A 23,607-nucleotide genomic window follows, 5' to 3' on the forward strand; every position below is an offset into this window, starting at 1 on the left:
TTTTTTTTTTTTTTTTTTTTTTTTTTTTTTTTTTTTTTTTTTTTTTTTTTTGTGTGTGTGTGTGTGGTCCCGGGTTAAAAACTCAGGGATGCTCTTCCACTGAGCTACATTCTCAGCCCTTTTTATTTTGACATGGAGTACTGGTAAGTTGCCCAGGTTGGCCTTGATCTTGCCATCTTCCTGCCTCAGTCTCCTGAGGATATTTTATGTTTGTTTTTATTTTTTCCATATTTTTATTGGCACATTATAGTTAGTACTTAATGGTGGGATTATTTGTTACACATTTGTACATGCACACAATTTAACAATACATTTAGCAATATCATTCCCCAGTTTTTTTTTCTTTCCCTGTCCTCCTCCCTCTCCCTAGTTCCTTAAATCCCTTTTATTTTGAAGCACACTTTATTACTTTACTTTTTGTGTATCTCTCATAAATAGATGGGAAAAAATTTAGTCTGAGAGTCTAAATCTTGTAACAGGTTTATCTCATTTACTATGATTACTGATAGATTTAGACTCCATCTTGGTGTTTTCTGTTTCCTATTATTTCTAGTTGAGTCTTCCTATGTTTCTGTTCTTGGATTGTTTACATTTTTGTTGCTACCCACTGTCTTGTAGTAATTTGGATATTATATACTTTATTCTTGTTATTGCTCAGGCACTATTCAGTGTCTTCTCATCTTTCTTAGTTTTTGACTGGTGATTTTGTTTCTTTTCATAGACTCTACTTGTTGAGGAATGGTGGATATGTGACTCAGTTACAGGCAATGAAATCTAAGTGAAAGTAACTGGAAAAAATTTTAGAGGTAGATCCACCTGAAATGTATTTTTGGACCTTTCCTATCTTATTAGCTAACCCTTGGATGAAATTTCTGGTGATAGAAAAGCCATATCACTGTGATTAGGGTGAAAGTCATACTAAGGAAGGAGAAATGGAGAAAACAAAATGATTTGACTGATATTGGGCCAAATCTATGGATTTCTTTTATTTTCTTTGGGCCATTCTGGGGACCAAACCCTGGGCCTTTGCACACGCTAGGTAAATGCTCTACCACTGAGATATACTCTCAGCCCTGGATTTCTTATTGCATTAAATAAATAAACTTTCTACTTGCTTAAGCCACATTTTTTCTAGTTTTCTGTTTTCTGCACTTGAATGCATATGTATAGCTGTTCCACTCAAATTTTTATAACAATCTCTTTCAAGTATTTTTCTAATAGTACCTTCTCAGGGAGACCCTTTCTGATCACCCTATTTAAAATTAGCACCAGGACTCCCAACCCTTCTTTCCCTTCCTTTTTTTTGTGGCACTTGCCACCTTTCCACATACAGTGTAAACTATTCATTATGTTTTGGTCATTATTCATTATGCCCACAGAGGACAGGGATTTTTATCTATTTAATTCACTGAAATATCTCCAGTGCTTATTGCAGGATATGCCAAAAACAGGTGCTCAGTGAGTATTAGCTGAATGAATGACAAGTGTGAATTTGTATTCATAACTTTCCCCAAGCATAATAAGAACCTTAGTACTCTCCTAATTTTCTTTCTCTTCTCTCATTCTCTCCTCATTCTTCTTATTCCTCTTTTTGTCTGGCTTCCTATTATTCTTACATTGCCATCTAGAATTTCAGTTTTGCATTGTTAAGAAGAGTATTGTTTTGTAACATATTCATATAAAATTAACAGTATGTTTCACCAATTTCTTTGCCCATTAAAGCTTCTTGAAGACAATGTTACTCTTTTGGATTCATTTTCTTTTGTCTGAAGTATCTTATTCCTTTTTTCAAAGAAATTTTTTCCCTAGTTGTAGATGGACACAATACCTTTACCTTATTTATTTATATGTGGTGCTGAGGATTGAACCCAGGACCCCACACATGCTAGGCAAGTGCTCTACCAATGAGCCACAACCCCAGCCCAATTATTAGTCATTTTTTTCAGGAAGAATCTTTGGATGGTAAATTTTCTGAGTCTTTGTATATCTAAGTATGTATTTATTCATTCTTCAACTTCAATGATACTATGGCAAGGTATAGGATTTCAGGGTTAAAAATTTTTTTCTCATAATTTAGAAGTTAGTATGCCTAGTGCTGGTGTCTATCAACTATGTTCCGTTATAGTAATAATTATTATTGTTGTTGTTTATGTGATTTTATCCTAATTGATGCTCAGTAGACCCTTTCCATGTGAGATGTTATATTCTTTATACAAAAATTTACGGTGGACCTATTTGATACTGGGCACCATATTAAGCAATTAAAAAATGAAATGAGGCTTAATAGAGGGTCCTTCCTTAAGGAGCTCACAGTGTAGTGGATGAGCCATACAAGTTTCTAGATAACGATGGTGTTCTGGACTAAGGGCTATGTGGTGGGAAGGGCACACTTTACCAAGCCTGAGGACATGTTTGTGTATCATGTGCCTTGCTTAGGACTTAACTACAGTTCTGAAGACTGAGACTTGAGCACATGAATAGTGTAAACACAATCCACAGATTGGACCAATCAGTTCTAATCATGAGCTCTGTGCAGCATCGCAAGGAACAGGACAACATCAAGGGCAAAGGGTCTATCTGGACCAGTATAGCTTTATTATTTCTCCCTTATGTTCCTCAATAGAACTTGACAATCATCAATTCTCTGCATAGGCTGAGAACCCTCCTAGATCTGTGAAGAATTCCAAAGAGACTCCCAAGCTTTGTCCCACATTTCCCCTCCTTCAATAGAAAGTCTGTTAGTGTCCAGAAATAGCTTTTACTAGAACATAAAACAATATTATGCTACTTAGCAGGCCACATTACCCAGACCTAATGGTTAAGTCCATGTTCCGGAATTATTGCTGAGCTTTACTCACCTATTTTTTTTTGTCTGTTCTATGTATTGTGAAGTTCTTGGTGTTTTTTGTTTGTTTGCTTCTTTTTTTAAAAAAATTGATATAATTAGTTATACATAACAGTAGAATGCATTTTGACACATCATATATAAATGGAGTATAACTTCTCATTCATCTGGTTGTACATGGTGCAGAGTTACACAGGCCATGTAATCATATATGCACATAGGGTAATAATGTCTGATTCATTCTACTATCATTCCTACTCCCTTGCCCCCTCCCCTCTCTTCACTCTCCTCTATTCCAACATACCTCTATTCTACCTGCTCCCCTTATTATGAATTATCATACCCATATTGGAGAAAACATTTAGCCTTTGATTTTTTTTGGATTGGCTTGATTTGCTTAGCATAATATTCTCCAGTTCCATCCATTTACTGGAAAATGCCATAATTTCATTCTTCTTTAAAGTGTATATACCACAGTTTCTTTATCCATTCATCAGTCGAAGGGCACCTAGGTTGGTTCCATAATTTAGCAATGTGAATTTAGCTGCAATAAATATTAATGTGGCTATGTCACTGTAGTATGCTAATTTTAAGTCCTTTAGTATAAACCTAGGAGTGGATGACTGGGTCAAATGGTGGTTCCATTCCAAGTTTTCTGAGGAATCTCCATACTACTTTGCAGAGTGGTTGCACCAATTTGCAGTCCCACCAACAATGTATGAGTATACCTTTTCCCCCACATCCTCACCAACATTTATTGGTGCTTGCATTCTTGATGATTAGTGAAGTTCTATAGACACAAATTTTCTAAAGTTCCATCCTGAGGGCTTTGAATATATTCAAAATATATGTGATAGGGCTGGCCTATTGCATTAGCACATTAGGCCTCCTCTTAAAAGATGTCCTGCATTTTGTGTCTTCTCAGGTCACATAAAAATTTCTGGGCTAGGGCTGGGGATATAGCTCAGTTGACAGAGTGTTTCCCTTGCATGCACAAGGCCCTGGATTTAATCCGTAACACCACAAAAAAATAATAATAATTCTGGGGCTGGGGCTCAAAATGTAGCTCAGTGGTACATTTGTCTTGATTTTCAAGGCCTTAAATTTAGTCCCCAGTACTGCCAAAACCAGAAAACAAGTCAAAACAAATTCTGGGGCTAATCTCAACTTAAAAGGAGCACTCTGTGTGCATATCTAGGTTCTGGGTTCTAGACCTGATTGTTTGCAGAGACCAGTGGGTGGCTATTTACTCTCCATACTTCTATCTCCAGTTAGTTTCCACTCTTTATGCTGACAGGTTCATGAGGATACATACTACATGCAACAGAAGCTGCAGGAATATGTGCAAAACTGCAACAAGACAGGTCAAGGCTCCATATGCACTCAGAGGGTACAGTGCCAGAAGCTAAAGCAGAAGCTGAAGCAAGCAGAGACATGGTTACTGCAACTAGGAAAGTTGGCCCGCCTGATCAACTACATGATTTGTCAGAGCCTTGTTTCAATCTTAGAAGATGAAATAACCTCTTTTGTCGCCAACATCCTACAAGTGAGGTGGTGGGTGGAGATGGGAAGGCATTCAAGGGCCAGGTGGTGAGAGATATATAATGACATATAGCAACACAATCTTTCTTGACCCTTCTTTTACAGGCTCCAAGGCAAAAACCCTTTCTCGTATCACAGTTGGTCTTCAGTGATGATTGTGGCCAGCTATCACAAGTGCCCTGTATTGAAAATATGATCCAGATTGTAACTGGCGGCCTACAGTCTATCAAGAACTCTGCTCTGCAGGTATCTGAATTGGGCAGGGGAATGGCTATAAAAATCCCTGATTCCTACGTCTGTTATTAGAAGCTCTCAGACTGGTTTGAATCCGTTCTTTCCCCCGATTTCTTCCTCTTCTCCATATCCTAACATGAAGGTAATGCAGTCTGCAGACCTGAAGACCTCCAGGGATCTCCTGTATTCTGAAGGTATTCAAGGAGATTTAGGGAGTAGGAAGGCTGGGAAGAGGGGAAGGGAACATAAAGAGCATGAATGGTATGGGAAATGATCAGGAGGCCCAAGCTATAGAGGCAGGCCTTGGGTATGAATGGACCAGCTCTAACCTAGGAATTGCACATGTGTGTTGGGAGTTGGGAGAGTTGGGGGGTGTTCTTGCTTGCTAATTCATGTGCAGTGAGGGAGAATATAAAGAGTGTGAGTACACTGTCCTTCCCCTGGTTCATCTTCTTAAGTTTTTTTTTTCTAACATCATAGTATATTTTATAGCCTGTTGAATTAGATTGCTAGGTTAATTTGGACTTGTTTGAAGAGTTCTACTCATTCAATATTTAATTTATACAGTTCTTTTCATTTCCTATGGAATAATTCATTAGTATTATTGAGATATTCTCAAATTTGTTAACCCTCAGGGAAGGAATACATCTTTACATTTCCTTTATTTAGAGTACTAATACTGTCACAAATAAAACCATGAAATGTATTCAAAATCATATCTGACATATAGATGCTTTTTAATTTTCCCATTTAACTGATAATGTCTTCATTACAATGATTTAAAGAGGAAGTTAATTTAAGGAAAAGATGACAATGAAAAAAAGTTCAATAAAAAGAGCCTTTTTTTTCTTTTTACAAATCACAGTGTTTGGGGAACCCTTTTTCCAAAAATGAGTTTAGGTTAATTTATAGAGACTATTGATATGTGTTTTACATAGTGCATTGGAAAGGGGAAAGACTTTGGAATGAAACACATTAATTTACTGGTCTGCATGGTGGAAATAACAAAACTACCTAAGAAAAAGGATGGTTTTGAAGGTTAGAAGAGGTAATGTGTCTAGAATAGTGCTGAGTATTTAGTAATTCATGCTACAGATCTTCTACTATTATTAGTATTAAAGACTTAAATAAATCAGACTCTTCACTGTATTTTCTCATTATATGCTGCTTTAACTTCCTTGGAATTGTTTTTAAAAACTTAAATTTTTATTCTAAATTCTGAAATTTCAAATACCACCTTCAATGCCTAAGGTCATCCATTCCATTTTTTAAAGAGCAGCATAGACTGATGTATTTAGGAGTAAAATGTCATGATATTTGTATTTTACTTTCAAATAGTTTAGGGGAGACTAAAACATAGAAGGAAAATCAGAACAATGTGACAAATGTTATTAAATCCAAGTGGATGGATAAGAGAGTTCATAGTGTCATTCTTGAAACTTTTGTATAAAACTTTAGGGGAGGGCTGGGGTTGTGGCTCAGTGGTAGAGCCTAGCACGTGTGAATCCTGGGTTCAGTCCTCAGCACCACATACATACATAAAGATATTGTGTCCAACTACAACTAAAAAATATTCTTTAAAAATAAAATAAATAAAAAGTATTGTGTCCATCTACAACTAAAAATATACATATTAAAAAACTTCAGGGGAAAAAGATCTGCAAAATCAGATTAATATAATGGAGAAATAGAACCAAAGTTCTGATTTAAGATTGTCTCTAGATTCTTAAGAAAAATGGAGCAATTTTCAATAAAATAAATATGTAGCAGATAAAACATTACTAATAGTTTTTAAGAAACATACCTCCAACTGAGAAATCTATACTTAAATAAGACAAGATTTATATAGCTCAGCAACCAAATTACAAAATACTCCAAAATTCCTACTTATGAAAATATGAAATGTAATCCCAGGCATGTTCTCTGTTACTTAGGAGGCCGAGACAGGTGAATCACAAGTATGAGGACAGCTTCTACAACCTAGCAAGGCCATGTCTCAAAATAAATTAAAAAGGGCTAAAATGAGCACTTGTGGTGACATATGCCTATGATCCCAATGACTTGGAAGGCTGAAGGAGGAGGACTGAAAGTTAGAGGCCAGCCTCAGCAATTTAGTGAGACCCTGTCTTCCAAAATTAAAAATAAAAAGAACTGAAAATGTAACTCAGTGGTAAAGTGCCCCTAAGTTCCAAGCCCAGTACCAAAACAAAGACACCACCACAAATAAAAAGCCTGGTGTGGTGGCACATACCTGTAATCCCAATGAATAGAAAGGCTGAAGCAGGAGGATTATAAATTGGCGGTCAGCCTGGGCAATTTAGTGAGACTATGTCCCCCAAAAAGGACTGGGGATGTAGCTCAGGGGTAAAGCACCCGTGGGTTCTATCCCCAGTACTGCAAAATATTTTGGGGTTTTTCCTGTTTTGTCTGTTGTCTTGTTATTCCCCTCTATCTCCTTACTCACAAATCCTGATACATGTGGGTCTTGAGGCTGTGAGTGGTCTGTCCCTACTCACTTACGTTTTGGAATTTGTAAGGATCCCTTGTCCCCATTTGTTAAAAATGTTAACCACTTTTGGTTTTGCTATTTAATTGCTCTATTATATTAATGTGGGGATTTTGAAACTATATTGTTACTGTTATCATCTCAGAATCCCTTCTGGTGTTATTATTCTTGTTTTTATGTGGAATATAAACTGTAAGGTGTTAGAGACAATGGCCAAACCAGGGAGAAAAGTTAGAAGGGTATTGCAATAATGCAGTGAGAGAAGTGGTGATTGGGACTTCCCTGATAGGGCAGGTGATGGTAGATATGGTGAGAATTAGTTAGCTTTGGGTAGAAGAGTGAAAGATGACTAAAGATTTTGACTAGAGAATGTAGAAGAATGGAGTTCTCTTTACTGAATTTAGAAGACTATTGAAGAAAGAATTTTCAATGAAGTGGGGAAAAGAAATCAGAGCTCATTTTTGTCCCTGTTAAGTTTGAATGTATGTTAGATTATCTATAGAGATGTGGAGTAGGCAGTCATTTAAGTGGGATTAGAATTCAGGGAGAGACCTGGACTAGGGATAAATCTGGATACAACTAGATGGTACTTAAAAGCTATGAGGCTGGGTGAGACCTAGGGAGTGTGTAAGATGGAGAAGAGATCTGAGGTCTGAGCCTCAGAAGCACTATGTAGTTTAGATATGGGTGCAACAGATCTAATTTCTGAACATTTTGATGCTTTTTTGCCTTTTTTTTGGTTTTGAAAAAAAAAAGTTTTTACAGGAATCCTGATCTTGGCAATTAACCAGTTCCTAAAGTGTTAAGGGGGAGGCTAGGGTCAAGGATATTCGTTAGGACAGACACTTGAGGACTGGCATGCTCAATATTCTTTCCCACTCCCCACTCTTTCTGTGGAAGCTGGAATGCTATAAACTACACTTCCCAGACCCCCTTGCACCTAGGTGTCATATGTGATTTTGAATACATTAATTAGATCTACATGAGACTTCAACCAGGAATTAAGTTGGGGAGAAAGGCATATATGCCATCCATTCTGCAGATTGTACATAGCAGATACAGTGTTTTATAGCTGGTTGGTGTGGCATCAACATCCCAATTTGCACATAGCACTGAATGCTTAGCAACCCATATAACTTGTTGGAATAATTCCCTTCCTGTGACACTAGTTAGAGTAAATTCTACTCTCTGCACCTGAATTCTAACAAATTCCTTCCTGGGGTCTGATTTACTGTGTTTGTGATGTATATGTATTTATAAACTCATGGGCAGGGGATGGGGAATGTGGTGTGATATAAGTGCACATACTCAGGGTGGGAAGATATGTGTAGGGGCTCTGGAAGGCACTCCAGATGTACTCCACTAGATATGCATGTGCTTTACTAGAAGATGATGAAGTCGAAGAGGAAGACTCAAACATAGAATTCCTGAAGCCCAAGTTCCTGGGTCAACCCAGCAATGCTGTTCGTATATTCTGTGGCCCTAGAATAGGATTGGTAAAACCTTGGAAGTCTCAGCCAATTGCTGATCTCCTGGAGGTCCATGGGCACAGGCTATGGGGCCAGTACTTGCCCCCCAATTATAATCAGCTACAGGAAGACTTAGACAACAACCTTCGAATCCACCAGGCATTAAATATACAACATGCACTGATGGAGGTGAGAACAGGTTTAAGGAATGGAATACTGCCCACCAGTTTCCTCATAGCCACCCCTTCTGCCCTAATCACCTTGTCTACACTTAGGACATGCAGTGGGAGGTGCAGGATTTCTGCAGGGAACATCACTGGATAACAGATATTTATAAATTCCTGAAATCCTGGGGGCCCCAGAAGCTGGAAGACATGAGAGGCTGTCCCATCAAGAACTACATACAGCTGGTGAGCTCCCTGAATGATTGGCAGACCCGTGTCTCCAATATGCCTATTGAGTTGCTGACAAGAGGAAAGTTGCTGCTGCTTAGCTGCCACAATATGAAGGCAGAGCTGGGTGAGTACTGCTTATTTTCCCTCCTTTCCTCCTTATGTCTGTCCACATAGCTTGCTTTGTCCTTAGAATGTTCTCCAGGGACCTTTGGCACAGGGCCCTAATTGGACTTTTGAAGCCTCCCAGAGCTCCAGGACTTAGCCTGTTTCCTTTGGCATCAAATTTATGATCACTAGTGGCTCAGCTCATTCCCTATGCTCTCTAGGAATCACATTGCTGTTGCCCCACATTTTTTATTATTATGACATATAAGTAATTTAACCCAAATGTGACTTAATAGAAAGTTTAACTGCTCTTTGGGCTACTGAGTTCAGTTTCTTCACAGAGGTACTCAGGAATTTAGGGTACCCCTTCTCTGCATGTAACAGAGTGGGAATTTATGCCACAATATATATGTGTAAGCTGGGAGCAGTGGTGCATATCTGTAATCTAGTGGCCCGGGAGGCTGAGGCAAAAGGATGACAAGTTTAAGGCCAGCCTCAGCAATTTAGTGAGGCTCTATGCAAAATAGTGAGACCCTGTCTCAAAATTTAAAAAAAAAAATGGCTGGGGATGTGACTCAGTTAGCACCTCTGCATTCTATCCCTGGTACCAAAAAATTTTGTATGTGTAAACACTTACTTTCTTTAACTGATCTTATCTCACTCTTCAGTCCTAACTTCTGTGGGTAGTGATAGAAGATCATTACCTTCCCAATTAAAGAAAGTTTTTTTCATTTAAAGCAGCCACTGATCTAATTCAGTCTGTTTTGGGTATTCGGTGAATTCAAAATTCATACCACAGTTCTGGGTTTGGGGTTTCTTTGTTGTTGTTGATGTTGTTCTTAAGTGTCCTCTGTTCAATTTTCCTTCCCCAGATGCCATCTGGCACTGAGGAGGGCTGCTGGGCTGCATGCTTTTCTTTGTACAGAACTTTGTAAATCCTGGGGTCCTTGGAAGCTGGAATGATCCCCCAAACCTGCTACATCCTTGCCTGGTCCTGACATTGATGTTTCTAGTGATGCTGTGTCCTGGTTGATGTAGCTGAGATGTGTCTTCTTGGCCTAATGGGGTCACATAGTGATTACCCTTCCTATCTTGGCCCCTCCTTGGCTCCTTCTGGAATGACAGATCTTTGGGGTTTTAGTAAATCCTTCATCCAGTCTCTGTCTTGAGCTAGCCACCCCCATAGTATTTACTTGAGGGCCTCTCAACTCTCCATGCAGAAACCTCGTCCAGGTCACTGGCTGTCACTTCTCTGCTACTTTCTGAATCTCCTGCCATTTAAGACTATCGGGGACTTATAAGCTTTAGAGGTGGCTTCTTCTGCCACAACATATCACATCATGGTTTCTACTCTGTGATGGCTATTTCATGTTAGCACGAGGGCAACCCAAAAGGTGGTGGTCTCATCCCAAACTTCTATATAGAAAGTGGGACTCAACACTACTCTGCTCTCTGTTTCCTCCTCAGCTTGTCTCGGTTTCCCTCCTCTTGCTGCCTCTATCCCTATTAGGTCAAAGCCCACTTGTTGATATCCCTCAGTCTCTGAGAAATTTGGTTTTCCACCTGATATTTCCCCCTGTTTTTTCTTTTCTCCCAGGGGAAGGATGTCTTATGCTATTGTGTACTAGATAAGTACCTCAGCTAGGAGATGGTCTTGGAGAGGCTCATGATGTAAGCCAGCTATTTTTTTTCCCTAGGAAATAGGGAGGATGTTCTGTTCCCTCACTTACCCTCCAAGGATAGTGAGTAATCAATAGTATCTACTTCCTACAGAGACTAGTACTACTGGACCCATGATCCCCCAAATCTGCTTTTTTATGAAGGTGAAGAGGCCTTGGAATTAGGGCTGGGAAAGAGTGTGCCTGCCTAGCCCTCTGTGCCTGTGCTCCTTGGCAAATTGATGCACAGGCCTCATTAGGTATCTTATGGGCCACTAAAACTTGTTGCTCTTGTGCAGGGGGTTCAAGTTGGCAAGGCAGGAAAAGGGAGGGCCTGTAATTGGTCTGCTTTCTTTCTGGCCCTATTTTAGGTGGGATTTGCTTCACCTTGATACAGAAGTCTATGCTTTCTTTCTAGTTTGTTAGTTTCTTTATCCTTAGTTCAGAATCAACTGGCCCTTTGAAAGGAGTAGGTGGGAGAGACAAGCACTGAATTTAGAATCCTGGCTCAGTTTTTCACTTGCTTTGTGACTTAAGATCTATGAGCTCCTGTTTCTTTGTTTGTAACCTGGGCATGCATTCAAGGTTACAGGAAGGAGATTTATTTGTAGTGCTTCTGGCATTCAATATGGCATGCAGTAGGAATTTAGTGCATCTTAAAATTCATCTTCTTCTTTTCTGTCTACTTTCATCCTTCTTGCTGATCATATTTTATCTTCTTACCCTCTAACTCTATTCTTCTTCTTGGACCTCCTTGCACAGTGAAGAACATACTTACACTCCAGTGAATTGGTCTTGCAGGAAACTTAGGGTGATCCTTTATTACTCCCCCTCCTTAAATCTACTACATCCAAGGCCTCACAAAATCCTTTCCATTCTTCTGCCTCCCAAATATTCTCAAATCTGTTTTCCTGTCCATCTCTAGCTCCCAATGCCAAGAAAACCTATTTTATCAAACCATTGCTCTTTTATCCCATAAGGTGTCACTGTTGTACTCCCTATTTGGGTTGCACTCCTATTTGCCTTTACCTGCCTGATACTATTGGTCCAAAATTAGAACCATTGTCATGGCCCGGCTGTCACGAACGAGGGGGATACTTTGAAAAAGCATGAATGAGTTTAAATCCTGTGTTCTGTTAAATATAGAGTGTCCTTCAATAAGTTCCCTCTTGATAGGTTTTGTCAGTCTCAGCTATTGATTATCTGTCCTCTTAACTACTACTTTCTCCAAGGCTCTGAAAGTGCCGTACCCATAATGTCTCAATTATCTGCTTTCTATATTCACTTTTACACTTTCTGGTTGCAGAGATGCTACTAGGAGATAGAATTTACTTTACATAAAATGTTTTAAATGTTTATGTGTGTGTATTATATATGTACACACATATATAATGTATATGTACATTATATTTAACTATTTAATATATGTTTATAATTTGAGCAATAATAAAGCCAGGATGCCTGAGTTTGAATTCTTGCTTTAAAACTGTATGTTTTTATTTTTAAAATTTAATTAATCAATTAATTTATTTTGGGAGGTATTGGGGGCACTGGACCAACTGAGCCACATCCCCAGCCCTATTTTGTATTTTATTTAGAGACAGGGTCTCACTGAGTTGCTTAGTGCCTCACCATTGCTGAGGCTAACTTTGAACTCATGATCCTCCTGCCTCGGCCTCCCAAGCAACTGGGATTACAGGCGTGCACCACCACACCCAGCTTTATTTTTTTAATTAGAGCTTTATAGTTATAATATTAGTTGTGTTCATTCTGACAAACTCACCCATGCATAGAATACAATTTCAGTTCATAATCCCCCCTTTTCCCTCCCCTGTTCTCCTTCTTCTACTCTACAGATTTCCCTTTTGCTCATCTATTTATTTATATTAAATTGGTTCTTTTTATTTATACATAAAGGTGAAATTCCCTGTGGTATATTTATATATGCACACGACATTATTTTTTAAAGAAGTATTGCCTCCCCTTCCCATCCCTCCACTCTGCCTCTCAATCTTCTTTTTCTACACTACTGATCATCCCTATATCTTCATGATACCTATCCTTCCCTCCTGTACCAAACTGTAGGCCCACCAACAAAGTACTGATGCACCTTTTCCTGTACATCCTCACCAGCATTATTGTTATTTGTATTCTTTTGTTGTTTAAATTTTTATTTTTATATTTTAATTTAAAAACAGTTTTTAAAAATCTGTTCTAATTAGTTATACATGACAATAGAATGCATTTTGGCATTTGTACACAAATGGAGCACAACTTCTCATTCCTCTGGCTGTTCAGAGTCACTCCAGTAGTGTAATCATACATGTATATGGGGTAATAATATCTGTCTCATTCTCCCATCCTTCCCATCCCCACAACCCCTCCCCTCCCCTCGCTCCCCTCTGCACAATCCAAAATTCCTTCATTCATCGCTACTCACCTCCAAAACTGGATCAGTATCTGCTTATCAGAGAAAACATTTGGCCTTTGATTTTGGGGAGATTGGCTTATTTCACTTAGCATAATATTCTCTAGGTCCATCCATTTACCAGCAAATGACAGAATTTCATTCTTCTTTAAGGCTGAGTAATATTCCATTTCATATATACTACATTTTTTATCCATTCATACCTTGAAGGGCATCCATAGTTTAGCTATTGTGAGTTGAACTCCTATCAACATTGATGTGGCTACATCACTGTAGTATGCTGATTTTAAGTACTTTGTATATAAACAAAGGAGTAGGATAACTGGATCAAATGGCGGTACCATTCCAAGTTTTCTGAGGAATCTCCCATACTATTTTCCAGAGTGGTTTCACCAAATTTTAGTCCCACCAGCAATCAATGTATGAGTGTACCTTTTCCCCCACATCCTTGCCAACATTCATTATTGCTTGTATTCTTGATAACTGCCATTCTGACTAGAGTGAGAGGAAATCTTAGAGTAGTTTTGATTTGCATTTCTCTAATTGCTAGAAATGATGAACATGTTTTCATGTTTGCTGATTGATTGTATTTCTTCTTCTGAGAAGTGTCTGTTTAGTTCCTTAGCCCATTTATTGATGGCATTCTTTGCTTTTGGTATTCAGTTTTTAAAGTTCTTTATATATTATGGATATTAATCCCTTATTGAAGGAGTAGGTAGCTAATATTTTCTCCCAGTCTGTAGTCTCTATCCTCATGCTCTTAATCATTCTGTTGCTGTGCAGAAGCTTTTCAGTTTGATGGTATCCAACTTATTGATTCTTGGTTTTATTTCTTGCACTTGGGGGTCTTGTTAAGAAAGTTGGTGCCAGCACTTATATGATGGAGTGGTTGACACTATGTTTTCTTCTAGCAGTTGCAAGGTTTCTGGTCTAATTCCTAAGTCTTTTATCGATATCTATTTGGATTTTCTGCAGGGTGAGAGATAGGGGTCTACTTTCATTTTTCTACTAATAGCTATCCAGTATTCCCACATCTTTTGTTTAAGAGATTGTCTGTTCTCCAAAAACATTTTTGGAACCTTTGTCAAGTATCAGATGGCTGTAGGTATGTGGATTTGTCTGTGTGTCTTCTATTCTGTTCCATTGGTCTTCACGTCTATTTTGATGCCAATATCATGCTGGTTTCGTTGCTATAGCTCTGTAGTATAATTTCAGATCAGGTAATGTGATGCCTCCTGCTTTGCTATTCTTTCTCAGTATTGCTTTGGTTATTCTGGGTCTCTTATTCTTCCAAATGAATGTAAGAATTGTTTTTTCTCATTCTGTGAAGAATTCATTGGTATTTTCATGGGGATTGCACTGAATCTATATATTTCTTTGGATACTATGGCCATTTTGACAATATTAATTCTGTCTATCCAAGAATGTGGAAGATCTTTCCCTCTTGTACAGTCTTCTTCAATTTCTTCCTTCAACGTACTACAATTATCACTGTAGAGTTTTTTTTACCTCCTTAGTTAGATTAATTCCCAACTATTTCATTATTATGTTTTTTAGGTTACTGTGAATAGGGTGGTTTTCCTGAGTTCTTCCTCAGCTGAATCAATATTGGAATGTAGGAAAGCTATTGATTTTTATGGGTGTTGATCTTGTATTTTGCTTGTATTTTGCTGAACTTCTAATCTCTGGAAGTCTACTGTTGGAGTTTTTTTTGGATCTTCTAGATACAGGATCATGTCATTGGCAAAGAAAGATAGTTGGACTTCTTTTCCTATTTGTATCCCTTTGATTTTCTTTTCTTGCCTCCTGGTTTTGTCTTATGTTTTGAGGACTACATTGAATATAAGTGGTGAGAGTGGACATCCTTGTCTTGGTCCTCATTTAAAAGAAAAGGTTTTTAGTGTTTTTCTATTCAGTATGATAATAGCTTTGGGTTTTTCATAAATGGCCTGTACAATGTTGAGGAAGGTTCCTTCTCCAGCATATGAATGTGTACTTTTTAATATGAGTGGGTACTGGATTTAATCAAAGGCCTTTCCCCCATCTATTGAGATGCTCATGTGATTCTTGTCCTAATTCTGTTTAAGTGATGAGTTACATTTATTGATTTACATATGTTGAACCAAACTTACATCTCTAGAATTAAACCTATTTGATTATGATGTGTTGTCTTCTGTATGTGTTTTTTAATCAGTTTGCTAATATCTTATTAAAGGTATTTGTATCTATGTTCATCAGGAATACTGGTCTGTAGTTTTCTTTCCTTGATGCACTTTTGTGTGGTTTTGGTATCAGGGTTATACTGGTTTCATACAATGTATTTGGCCGTTCCCTTTCAATTTCATGCAATAATTTGAGAAAGACTGGTGTTAGTTCTTCTGTAAAGGTCTGGTAGAACTCAGTTGAGAATCCATCTGGTCCTGGGCTTTTCTTTTTCGGAAGGTTTTAAATTTCTGTTTCAATTTCATTACTTGATAGTGGTCTGTTTAGGTTTTATTTTCCTGGTTCCATTTAGGCAGGTCATATGTGTCTATAAATTTGTCAATGTTGTCTAGATTTTCCAGTTCACTGGAGTATAAATTTTCAAATAGGTTCTAATTACCCTTGGAATTTCAGTAGAGTCTATAGTAATATCTCCTTTGTTTAATTTTATTGATTTGGGTCTTCTTTTGCCCTCTTTTGGGTTAGTCTGGCTAATGGTTTAATAATTTAATTTATCTTTTTTGGAGCAACAACTCTTCACTGCATTGATCTGATGCATTGTTTTTTTTTTATTCTCAATTTTGTTAATTTCTGCTCTGATCATAATTATTTTCTTATTTTACTGGTTTTGTAAACAGTTTGTTCTTTTTCTAAGGCCTAGAGGTGAAGCATAAGCTTATGTATTTGGGATCTCTCTATTTTTTTTTAATGTAGGCTCTTGGTTGTATAAATTTTCCTCTTAGAACTGCTTTCATATTGTCCCAGAGATTTTTTTATATGTTGTTATCTCTGTTCACTTTCATTTCTAAGAATTTCTTGATTTCTATTCATTTCTTCTTTGATCATTATTCTTTAATTATTTTTTGGTATCCATGTGTTTATGTTGTTTCTATTATCTTTATTCCTGATGATTTCTAGCTTCATACCATTATGATCTGATAGGATGCATGGGATTATATTAATTTTTTTTTTGCTAAGATTTTTTTTTATGGCCCAGAAATGGTCCATTTTGGAGAAAGTTCCATGAGCTGCCGAGAAGATGGTAAAAGTGAGATATTCTGTAGATGTCTGTTAGGTTCATTTGCTTTATGGTATTATTTAGGTTGGAGATATCTTTATTGATGTTATGTTTTGATAACCTATTAGTGATAATAATATAGTATTATTGTGTTGAGTTCTACGTTAGATTTAATGACATGGAGGGTTTCTTTTTTTGGGTGGGGGTAATTGGATGCATGCTTGATATCTGCTTTATCAGATGAGAAAATAGCTCCCCCCTTATTATTCTGGGAATCTGTATGCACAGAATATTTTTTTCCCAACCTTTTACCTTCAGCCTGTGGTGTCTTTCCTTATGAGTCTCCTGTAAACAACTGTCATGTTCCTCATGACTAAAACATTCAGGGTCACTCCAGGTGAACTGGGCTGCTCGAAATAACCACACAGAGACAGAGATACCTTTTTCTTTGGGGTCCTGTGAAGGCTCCTCTGACCTTAAGGGTCCCCAGATAGAGAGCAAGCGAATGCTGAACTCTTTTATTGAGGAGAAGCCATTCAAATGAGGCAAGGGGTCAGGTTTCAGGTGGTTGAGTCTAGCTTCATGATGTCTGCTGTCAACAGGTTGACTGACATCTAAGAAGGCCACACCCAAAGGCAGAGGGAGAGAAGGGGACACCAAAGTGTTTCCATGGAACATTCTATCCCAAACAGGGCAAAGGGGTTAATATCACAAAGGAACAGGTGAGTGTAGCTCAATCCTTGGGGCGACACGCCTATGTCTGAAGATGCATCCTCAAACTTCCAAGACCAGGGCAATGTCCAGTTCACTATGAGATGTAGTGACAGTCAAAGCCTCTCCTCTATGGGAAGGAGAATGTGAATCATTCAGACTGGTTCCCCACAAACAACATATAGTTTGATCCTGTTTTTTGATCCATTCTGCTAATTTATGTCTTTTAACTGGGGGGTTAAGACCCTTAACATTCAGTGTTAGTATGGATATGTGTTTGTGTTTTCCTGCCATTTTCTTTTTTTGCTGTATTTAATACTGTCCTAATTCTCCTTTAAAAGATTATTAATTTCATTCCCACATTTGGGATCTTTGGGATTTGTTTTTGAGTTCCTCTGTGTGCATTTTATCTCTGAGTATTCTTTGTAGTGTTAGCTTGGTGCTCATGAATACTTTGAGTCTTATCATGGAAAGCTTTATTTCCCCCTCAAATTTGCTGGTGTACTAACCTTGGCTGATGTATTAACTTTGTTTCCTTTTATAACTTGGAATATCTCATTCCAGGCCATCCTTGATTTTTAGGATCTGATTTGAGGTATTAGAAGTGAGCCATATTGGTTTGCCTCTAAATGTGACCTTTTCTTCTTGTGGTCTTTAATATTCTTTCCTAATTTTCCATGTTAGGCATTTTGATTATGATATGTCTTCTAGAACTTCTTGTTTGAATAGGTCTATTTGGAGTCTTGCAAGCTTCCTGGATGTGTGTGTGTGTGTGTGTGTGTGCTTGCGTGCGCACCTCTCATTTATGATATGGGATAAATTTTCTATAACTATCTCCTTGAAAATTTTCTTTATTCCTTTAGCTTGTATTTCCATGTTGTATTCTATCCCAGTGATTCTCAGGTTTTGTGTCTTGATGTTGTCCCAGATTTCTTTTATCTTCTGATTATGTTCTATTATTTTTTTCCCTTTATTATTTTGTGTACTCAAATTCATGTGTCTGTCTTTAGGGCCTGAAGTTCTGTCTCAAGGGCTGAAGTTCTATTTTCTACATGATCTAATTTGTTAGTGATAATTTTAAGTAAATTTTTAATTTGGTTTATTGTATCATTTTTATGAGTTCTAATTGTTTTCTTTTTACTATTTCTATTTCTTTATTGAAGTGGTCTTTCATCTCCTGTATTTTGCTATCTTTTTTCTTTCCTTAGTTCTTCCTTTAGTTTATTGAAATTAAAAAAAAATTTTTGTAGTTGTAGATGTACATCATTCCTTTATTTTATTTGTTTAGTTTGATGTGGTGCTGAGGGTGGAACCTAATGCAAGGCAAGCGCTCTGCCACTGAGCTATAGCCCCAGCCCTTATTGAACATTTTAATAATCAGTGTTTTAATAATCTTTCTCTGGGATTTTATCACATCACTATCAGTGGGATCCTTCATTGGGGAATTGTGAATTTTGGGGGGAGATTTGTTTGCTATTTCCTTATGTTTTCAGAGTTCTTGTACTTGTGATCAGTTGAGATGGATTTCCTTTCCTCTTTTTTATATTTGTCCTTTTGTTTGTAATTATCTTTTTGTCTTGGAGGTCTTTGTTTTTGATATATGAGGAGATGTCAAAGGGTCAGACCTGAGTTTCCTAATTGTTCTTCCTTTGGTCCTTGTTTTGGTTTGAAGCTTTTGTCTCCTCCTTTCTTTGAGTTGGAGAATGTCAATGCTCTGGTCAGGTTAAATTGTGTGTAGGGTGAGATTCACTGTTGCTTGTTTGAGATGTAGTTATTTCTCAGCTGCAGGATCTCTACTCTGTGATCTTGAAGTGTCACAATCTCTTTCCAGGCCCGCTTAGAGGGGGACTCAGGAGTGGTACTAATATCAGCAACAGATGTTCACCTTTAAGATAAATATCTGGTGTCTACTTTGACATCTGTAACACTAATTGCTGCATGTATAGGAATAATAGTGGGGTCAGCATTTGACCACAGTACCAATAATTAAAAACCATGAATTACATTTGACAGTAGGTTGTCCAGTATATTAATAGTCACACCAACTTGAATGGGGTAGGAATTACATAGTCTAATCATTAGTTTGGGTTTTTTTTTTGGGGGGGGGGTACCAGGGATTGAACTCAGGGGAACTCAACTACTGAGCCACATCCCCAGCCCTGTTTTGTGTTTTATTAGAGACAGGGTCTCACTGAGTTGCTTAGCACCTTGCTAAATTGCTGAGGTTGGCTTTGAATTCCTTATTCTTCTGCCTCTGCCTCCTGAGCCGCTTGGATTACAGGCATGTAGTTTGGGTTTTTATCACTTCTATTCTTTGTATTAAAATGTAGCTGGAGATTAATTTGTGCATGAAGCCAGGTGTGCTGTCTTTTGGTTAATTTAGTTTAGCAATAGAGTTTCTATCTGTAAACCTGTAGTATCCCTATAGTTTCCTAGCACCTCACAGAGTAGGGCAAAACAAACGATATTAAAAACTAATACAAATAGTATACAGCATTAAAATAAATACCCTCTCTCTACTATGACATCTACAACATTAATTACCACAAAACCCAGGAATGGTGGGGTCAGTAATTGTCAACAATGAAAACAATAATCATGAACTAGATCTAGCATTAAAGCAAACAGCAGGTGTCAATTATGTCATCCATAGCAATAATGATTGTATCAGTATTAATAGTGGAAGCAGGAGTTATAGAAGCCAATTAGTTCCGAAAAATGGTAAAAATACAGTTAATTAGGGAAAAATAAAAAGTGCTAGGAAGGTAGAAAAGAATGTACAATCTGAAAATGTGAATAGAGAGAATGCAGAAGAGATGTAGCAGGTGATATTTATAAGGAAGGAGGGGAAAATTAGAAGTAGTAAAGGGAGCGTGGAAAAGAGAACAATAGAATCTGGCTATTAGCAAAAGATAAGAGAGAAAGCCAAGAGAAACGAACAAATGAAAACCATATAAAACAAAGCAAAAATGTACAAACCAAAAACCCTAACCCTCAAAATACAAGGCAAGGAAAAATGACTACATTAAAAAATGCTAAAAATGAGGAAAAAAGGTGTTTGTATATATTGCCACTAACCAAGATTTTTAATGAAAAATGAAGGAAATGTCTCCACTGAGGTAGTCAAACTGTTTGAATATGGATGGTCACTGACTGTACCCAGCTGTCTTTCTTTCCATTTCTTCTTGAGCTGTGTACTGAAAGAAAGAGAACAGGAGTAGGGGTTGTTAACCCCTTCCTGTTTTTGCTTTGTTCTCTGAGCTGCCAGTTGGAGTGACCTAAGACTGAAGCTGTTTGCTTCCCTTCTCACTGGTATGAGATGGGATGGATTAGGAAGTACTGTCAGTGGAGTTTTGTCCATATAGACCAGGTCTGTGCACTCCCAGGCTTCCGCACAGTTCTGTGAGGGAAGTTCCATCAGGTGTGGCTTAGGTCTAAACAGGCCTCAGGGGCTTTGTTGGGTGGTTTCTGTTTCAACACACCCTGAGGGCTTGACGGTGGCTGATCTCTGATGGCAGTCTGAATCTCATAGCCTCTCAAGAATTCCATTCATGGGGCAGGGGAACTAATCCTCTACTCCCAGTGCTGCCCACAAACACAACCTTCCAGGAGTTAATCCCTGAATCTATTCACACTCACCTGTTTAGATTTTTGACTCACTTCAACTAGTCACATGAATTACCAGACTCAAAGGAGAAGTGAGTTGGGCTTCTCTTTGGTTTTCCAACTTGACTCCCCCTGGATACAGTCATTTTTTGTGCCTATTTCACGTACGTTTTGCTAGGCCACTACATGGCAGTAATTGCAGTGATTGCTCTAATCTCTCAGCTGGCTCCTGCAGCAGCAGCTACCAGCAAGGCTGCCTCAAGATGGCTCCTGCCTCAGCTCTCCTTGACCAGTTGAGAAACAGTGATTTTCAAGCACCAGTGCATGGTGTAACCTCTGGATCTGCTAAGTTCCAGCTGCTTTTTTTTTTGATCCCAGGTTTTCCCATAGCAAATCTGTTTCTCTGTGTTCTCCTTCCTTCGTGATGAATTAGATAGAGCCTCTATTGCTGCTGCACTGTGCTGGTGCTACAGAAGGCTCAACTTTAATTCTTTCCTTTTTGTTTGTTGTACCCAAACTTCTGAGCCCCTAAGACACTTTGAATGTTCAATATTTAATTTTAGTGAAATCCATCCTTCATCCACTTCTCTGAGAAGCAATACTCCTCTTGCTTGAATCTTGAGCCACAGAACAACTAGGAGTACAGCCTTCATCTACTCCCTGTATAATGTTGATCAAATTTCTTAACCTCTCTGAGTCTCAATTTGCTTATTTGAAAAATAAGGACAGTAACAATATTTATCTCAAAGGGAATATGTGAGGATAAAATGGGTTAATGCAGTACTTGAAATGTTGTCTGGTATATAATGAGTACCCTATACTGAATTTGGTGATATACTGTGTTTCTATATTTTATTTTGCTGTTCTGTGCATATTTCAGCATCTCTGAACTTAAGTGTCTTATGATTGATGGCATGTCAGAGTTTAGATTGCATCTTTTTTCTTTTTTAGTTATATATAAAATAATGTGTTGGGTTTTGGTTTTTTTTTTTTTTTGACAATTAGTGATACCTTAGATTTTGATGAAGTATCATATGGGGTATTATTCCTGCCTTCTGAGACAGTGAAGTTGTTTGTATTACTAAGGGCAGCTTCCAAGATTATTTTCTGACCCCATGTCCTTTTTTCCTTTAATCCTTAAAAGCAAAAGGCAGATTACACATTCTTTTTAATACTTTCTCTTCTAGAGCAGTCAGACTCCAAAAGAGTATTGATAGGGCCCCTGCTATTCATGAACATGTCATCTCCATGACCTTGAAAATACTGTTTCATCTACTCAGAGCACCAACACTACACAACACATCCATCTCCAATGTTCTCCTCTCTGAGGAGGTCTTACCAAGTTCGTTCAGGCCCCCTCTCTTTTACTATGCCAGGTTGGTAAAACAACCTGGACACTCACAGATGATTTATCTCCTTCTAAGTACCCACTTGTGATCATTCATTTATATATCTGTCTCTGCTATTATATTATGAACAAATTTTTTGTCTTGCCCATTCACTTTCGTCTACCAATGTGGAACACTGCACTCCTTGCTCAGTGTCTAGCCACTGAATAGCAGCTGGCTAGACACTGAGCATGAAGTGCAGTAAGCATTCAGTGAGTGAGGAAATGAGTTCATGGTTTGGCCTCCCCTTCAGCCCACTCCCACTCGGGACCCATGACACTCCCAATATGTTTCTTTTTCATGCATCCCCTAACACCAGACTCTCCTGTCTCCAGAATCCAAGCTGGGCAGCACGAGGAAGGATATTCTTGCACAGGTTCAGAATGAAAGCCGGATCCGAAGTCAGAAACTAATGACAGAGCTTGCAGATTTCGTGCAAGTGTTCCAAATCATCAACTCAGACATTCATGCCATTGCCCGGTGCTGCCAGAAGGTAGGTTCTTCCCATCTGTCTGTCCCAGCTTATCCAAGGCCCATCCTTCCCAGAAGCTCAGGAAACTCTTCAGGTCTCTGCTGAACTTCCTAAAGGGCTTGATGTTCTTATGTATTCACATAAATGATCTGTCTTTGCTAATTCTTGCCCTGTTCACATGGCACATAGTTTCCTGGTGTCTGGAGGAGATACTAGTGTAAGGAAAAAGATAGGATCTTGCTTTCAGAGATATTGTTCTGCTTTCTGTGACAGCTAGTCAGATAGGACAATGTTGCCCTGTCATTAGGGTTATGATCTGGTGGGTAAGAAACTGCCTCAGAGAGTCCTGGGTCAGAGGGGGATCTGATCCCATATTGTCCCTGATTCCATTTGTTGAAAGGCAGCAGCTTGTCCTAAAGCCTCTACTCCAGAAGGCAGGAATGCTGTTTGAGGATGGGCCTAAAGAGTTTCACAGGGTTGTGGGGGTACTGGTCTCATACTGTAATCCCTGCAGTTGAATGAAGCCAATGAACAGTACATCCAGCTGGAGGAGAGAATGGAATATATCCAGTCACTCCTGGAACTCATCCGCAACCATTTTAGCTTCTATAGTGCTGAGAATGAGAAATTGGACATCTCGGTAAGAGGGCATTTCAGGGAGTCAACCATCCCACCTGGTCCCCATCCTCCACAACCACGTCTATGCCACTTCCCTCTGCTTGTTCCACAGCTTCTGGATATGTGGGAGGCATTTCAGTTTGAGAGAAGCCAGGCCTCAGAGATCCTGCTCAGCAAGCAACATGCCATTGTGCCCAAGCTACAGCAGCTGATGGCAGCAGCATTGGCAGAGTTAGAAGGTCTGCTGCAGAAAGCCCTGTCTGGTCCCTTCATGGACCCTGAACAAGAGCAAAGGAGCATTGAGAACCAGCTTATTGCTTTGGAGCATCAGTACCAGGACACAGTCATCCGCCTCAATGAACTACACCATGCCTATGTGACCTTCACTGGTACTGAGGACCGCCCCGCCC

At 38.5% G+C, this 23,607-nt stretch overlaps 1 protein-coding gene across 1 annotated transcript in view; it reads left to right on the forward strand.

The window, feature by feature from the left end:
* The window catches only part of Dnhd1 (dynein heavy chain domain 1), a 96,533-nt gene that overhangs the window by 16,507 nt on the left and 56,419 nt on the right, over nt 1–23,607 (forward strand). The window contains exons 7-14 of the mRNA XM_048787911.1: nt 4,143–4,391; nt 4,493–4,633; nt 4,764–4,815; nt 8,517–8,785; nt 8,872–9,115; nt 22,443–22,600; nt 23,094–23,219; nt 23,310–23,586. Coding sequence (XP_048643868.1) covers nt 4,143–4,391; nt 4,493–4,633; nt 4,764–4,815; nt 8,517–8,785; nt 8,872–9,115; nt 22,443–22,600; nt 23,094–23,219; nt 23,310–23,586 — 1,516 coding nt within the window. The remainder of the gene's footprint in view (nt 1–4,142; nt 4,392–4,492; nt 4,634–4,763; nt 4,816–8,516; nt 8,786–8,871; nt 9,116–22,442; nt 22,601–23,093; nt 23,220–23,309; nt 23,587–23,607) is intronic.

This window comes from Marmota marmota, unplaced genomic scaffold, assembly GCF_001458135.2.
Source record: "Marmota marmota marmota unplaced genomic scaffold, marMar, whole genome shotgun sequence".
Lineage (NCBI taxonomy): Eukaryota > Metazoa > Chordata > Mammalia > Rodentia > Sciuridae > Marmota > Marmota marmota.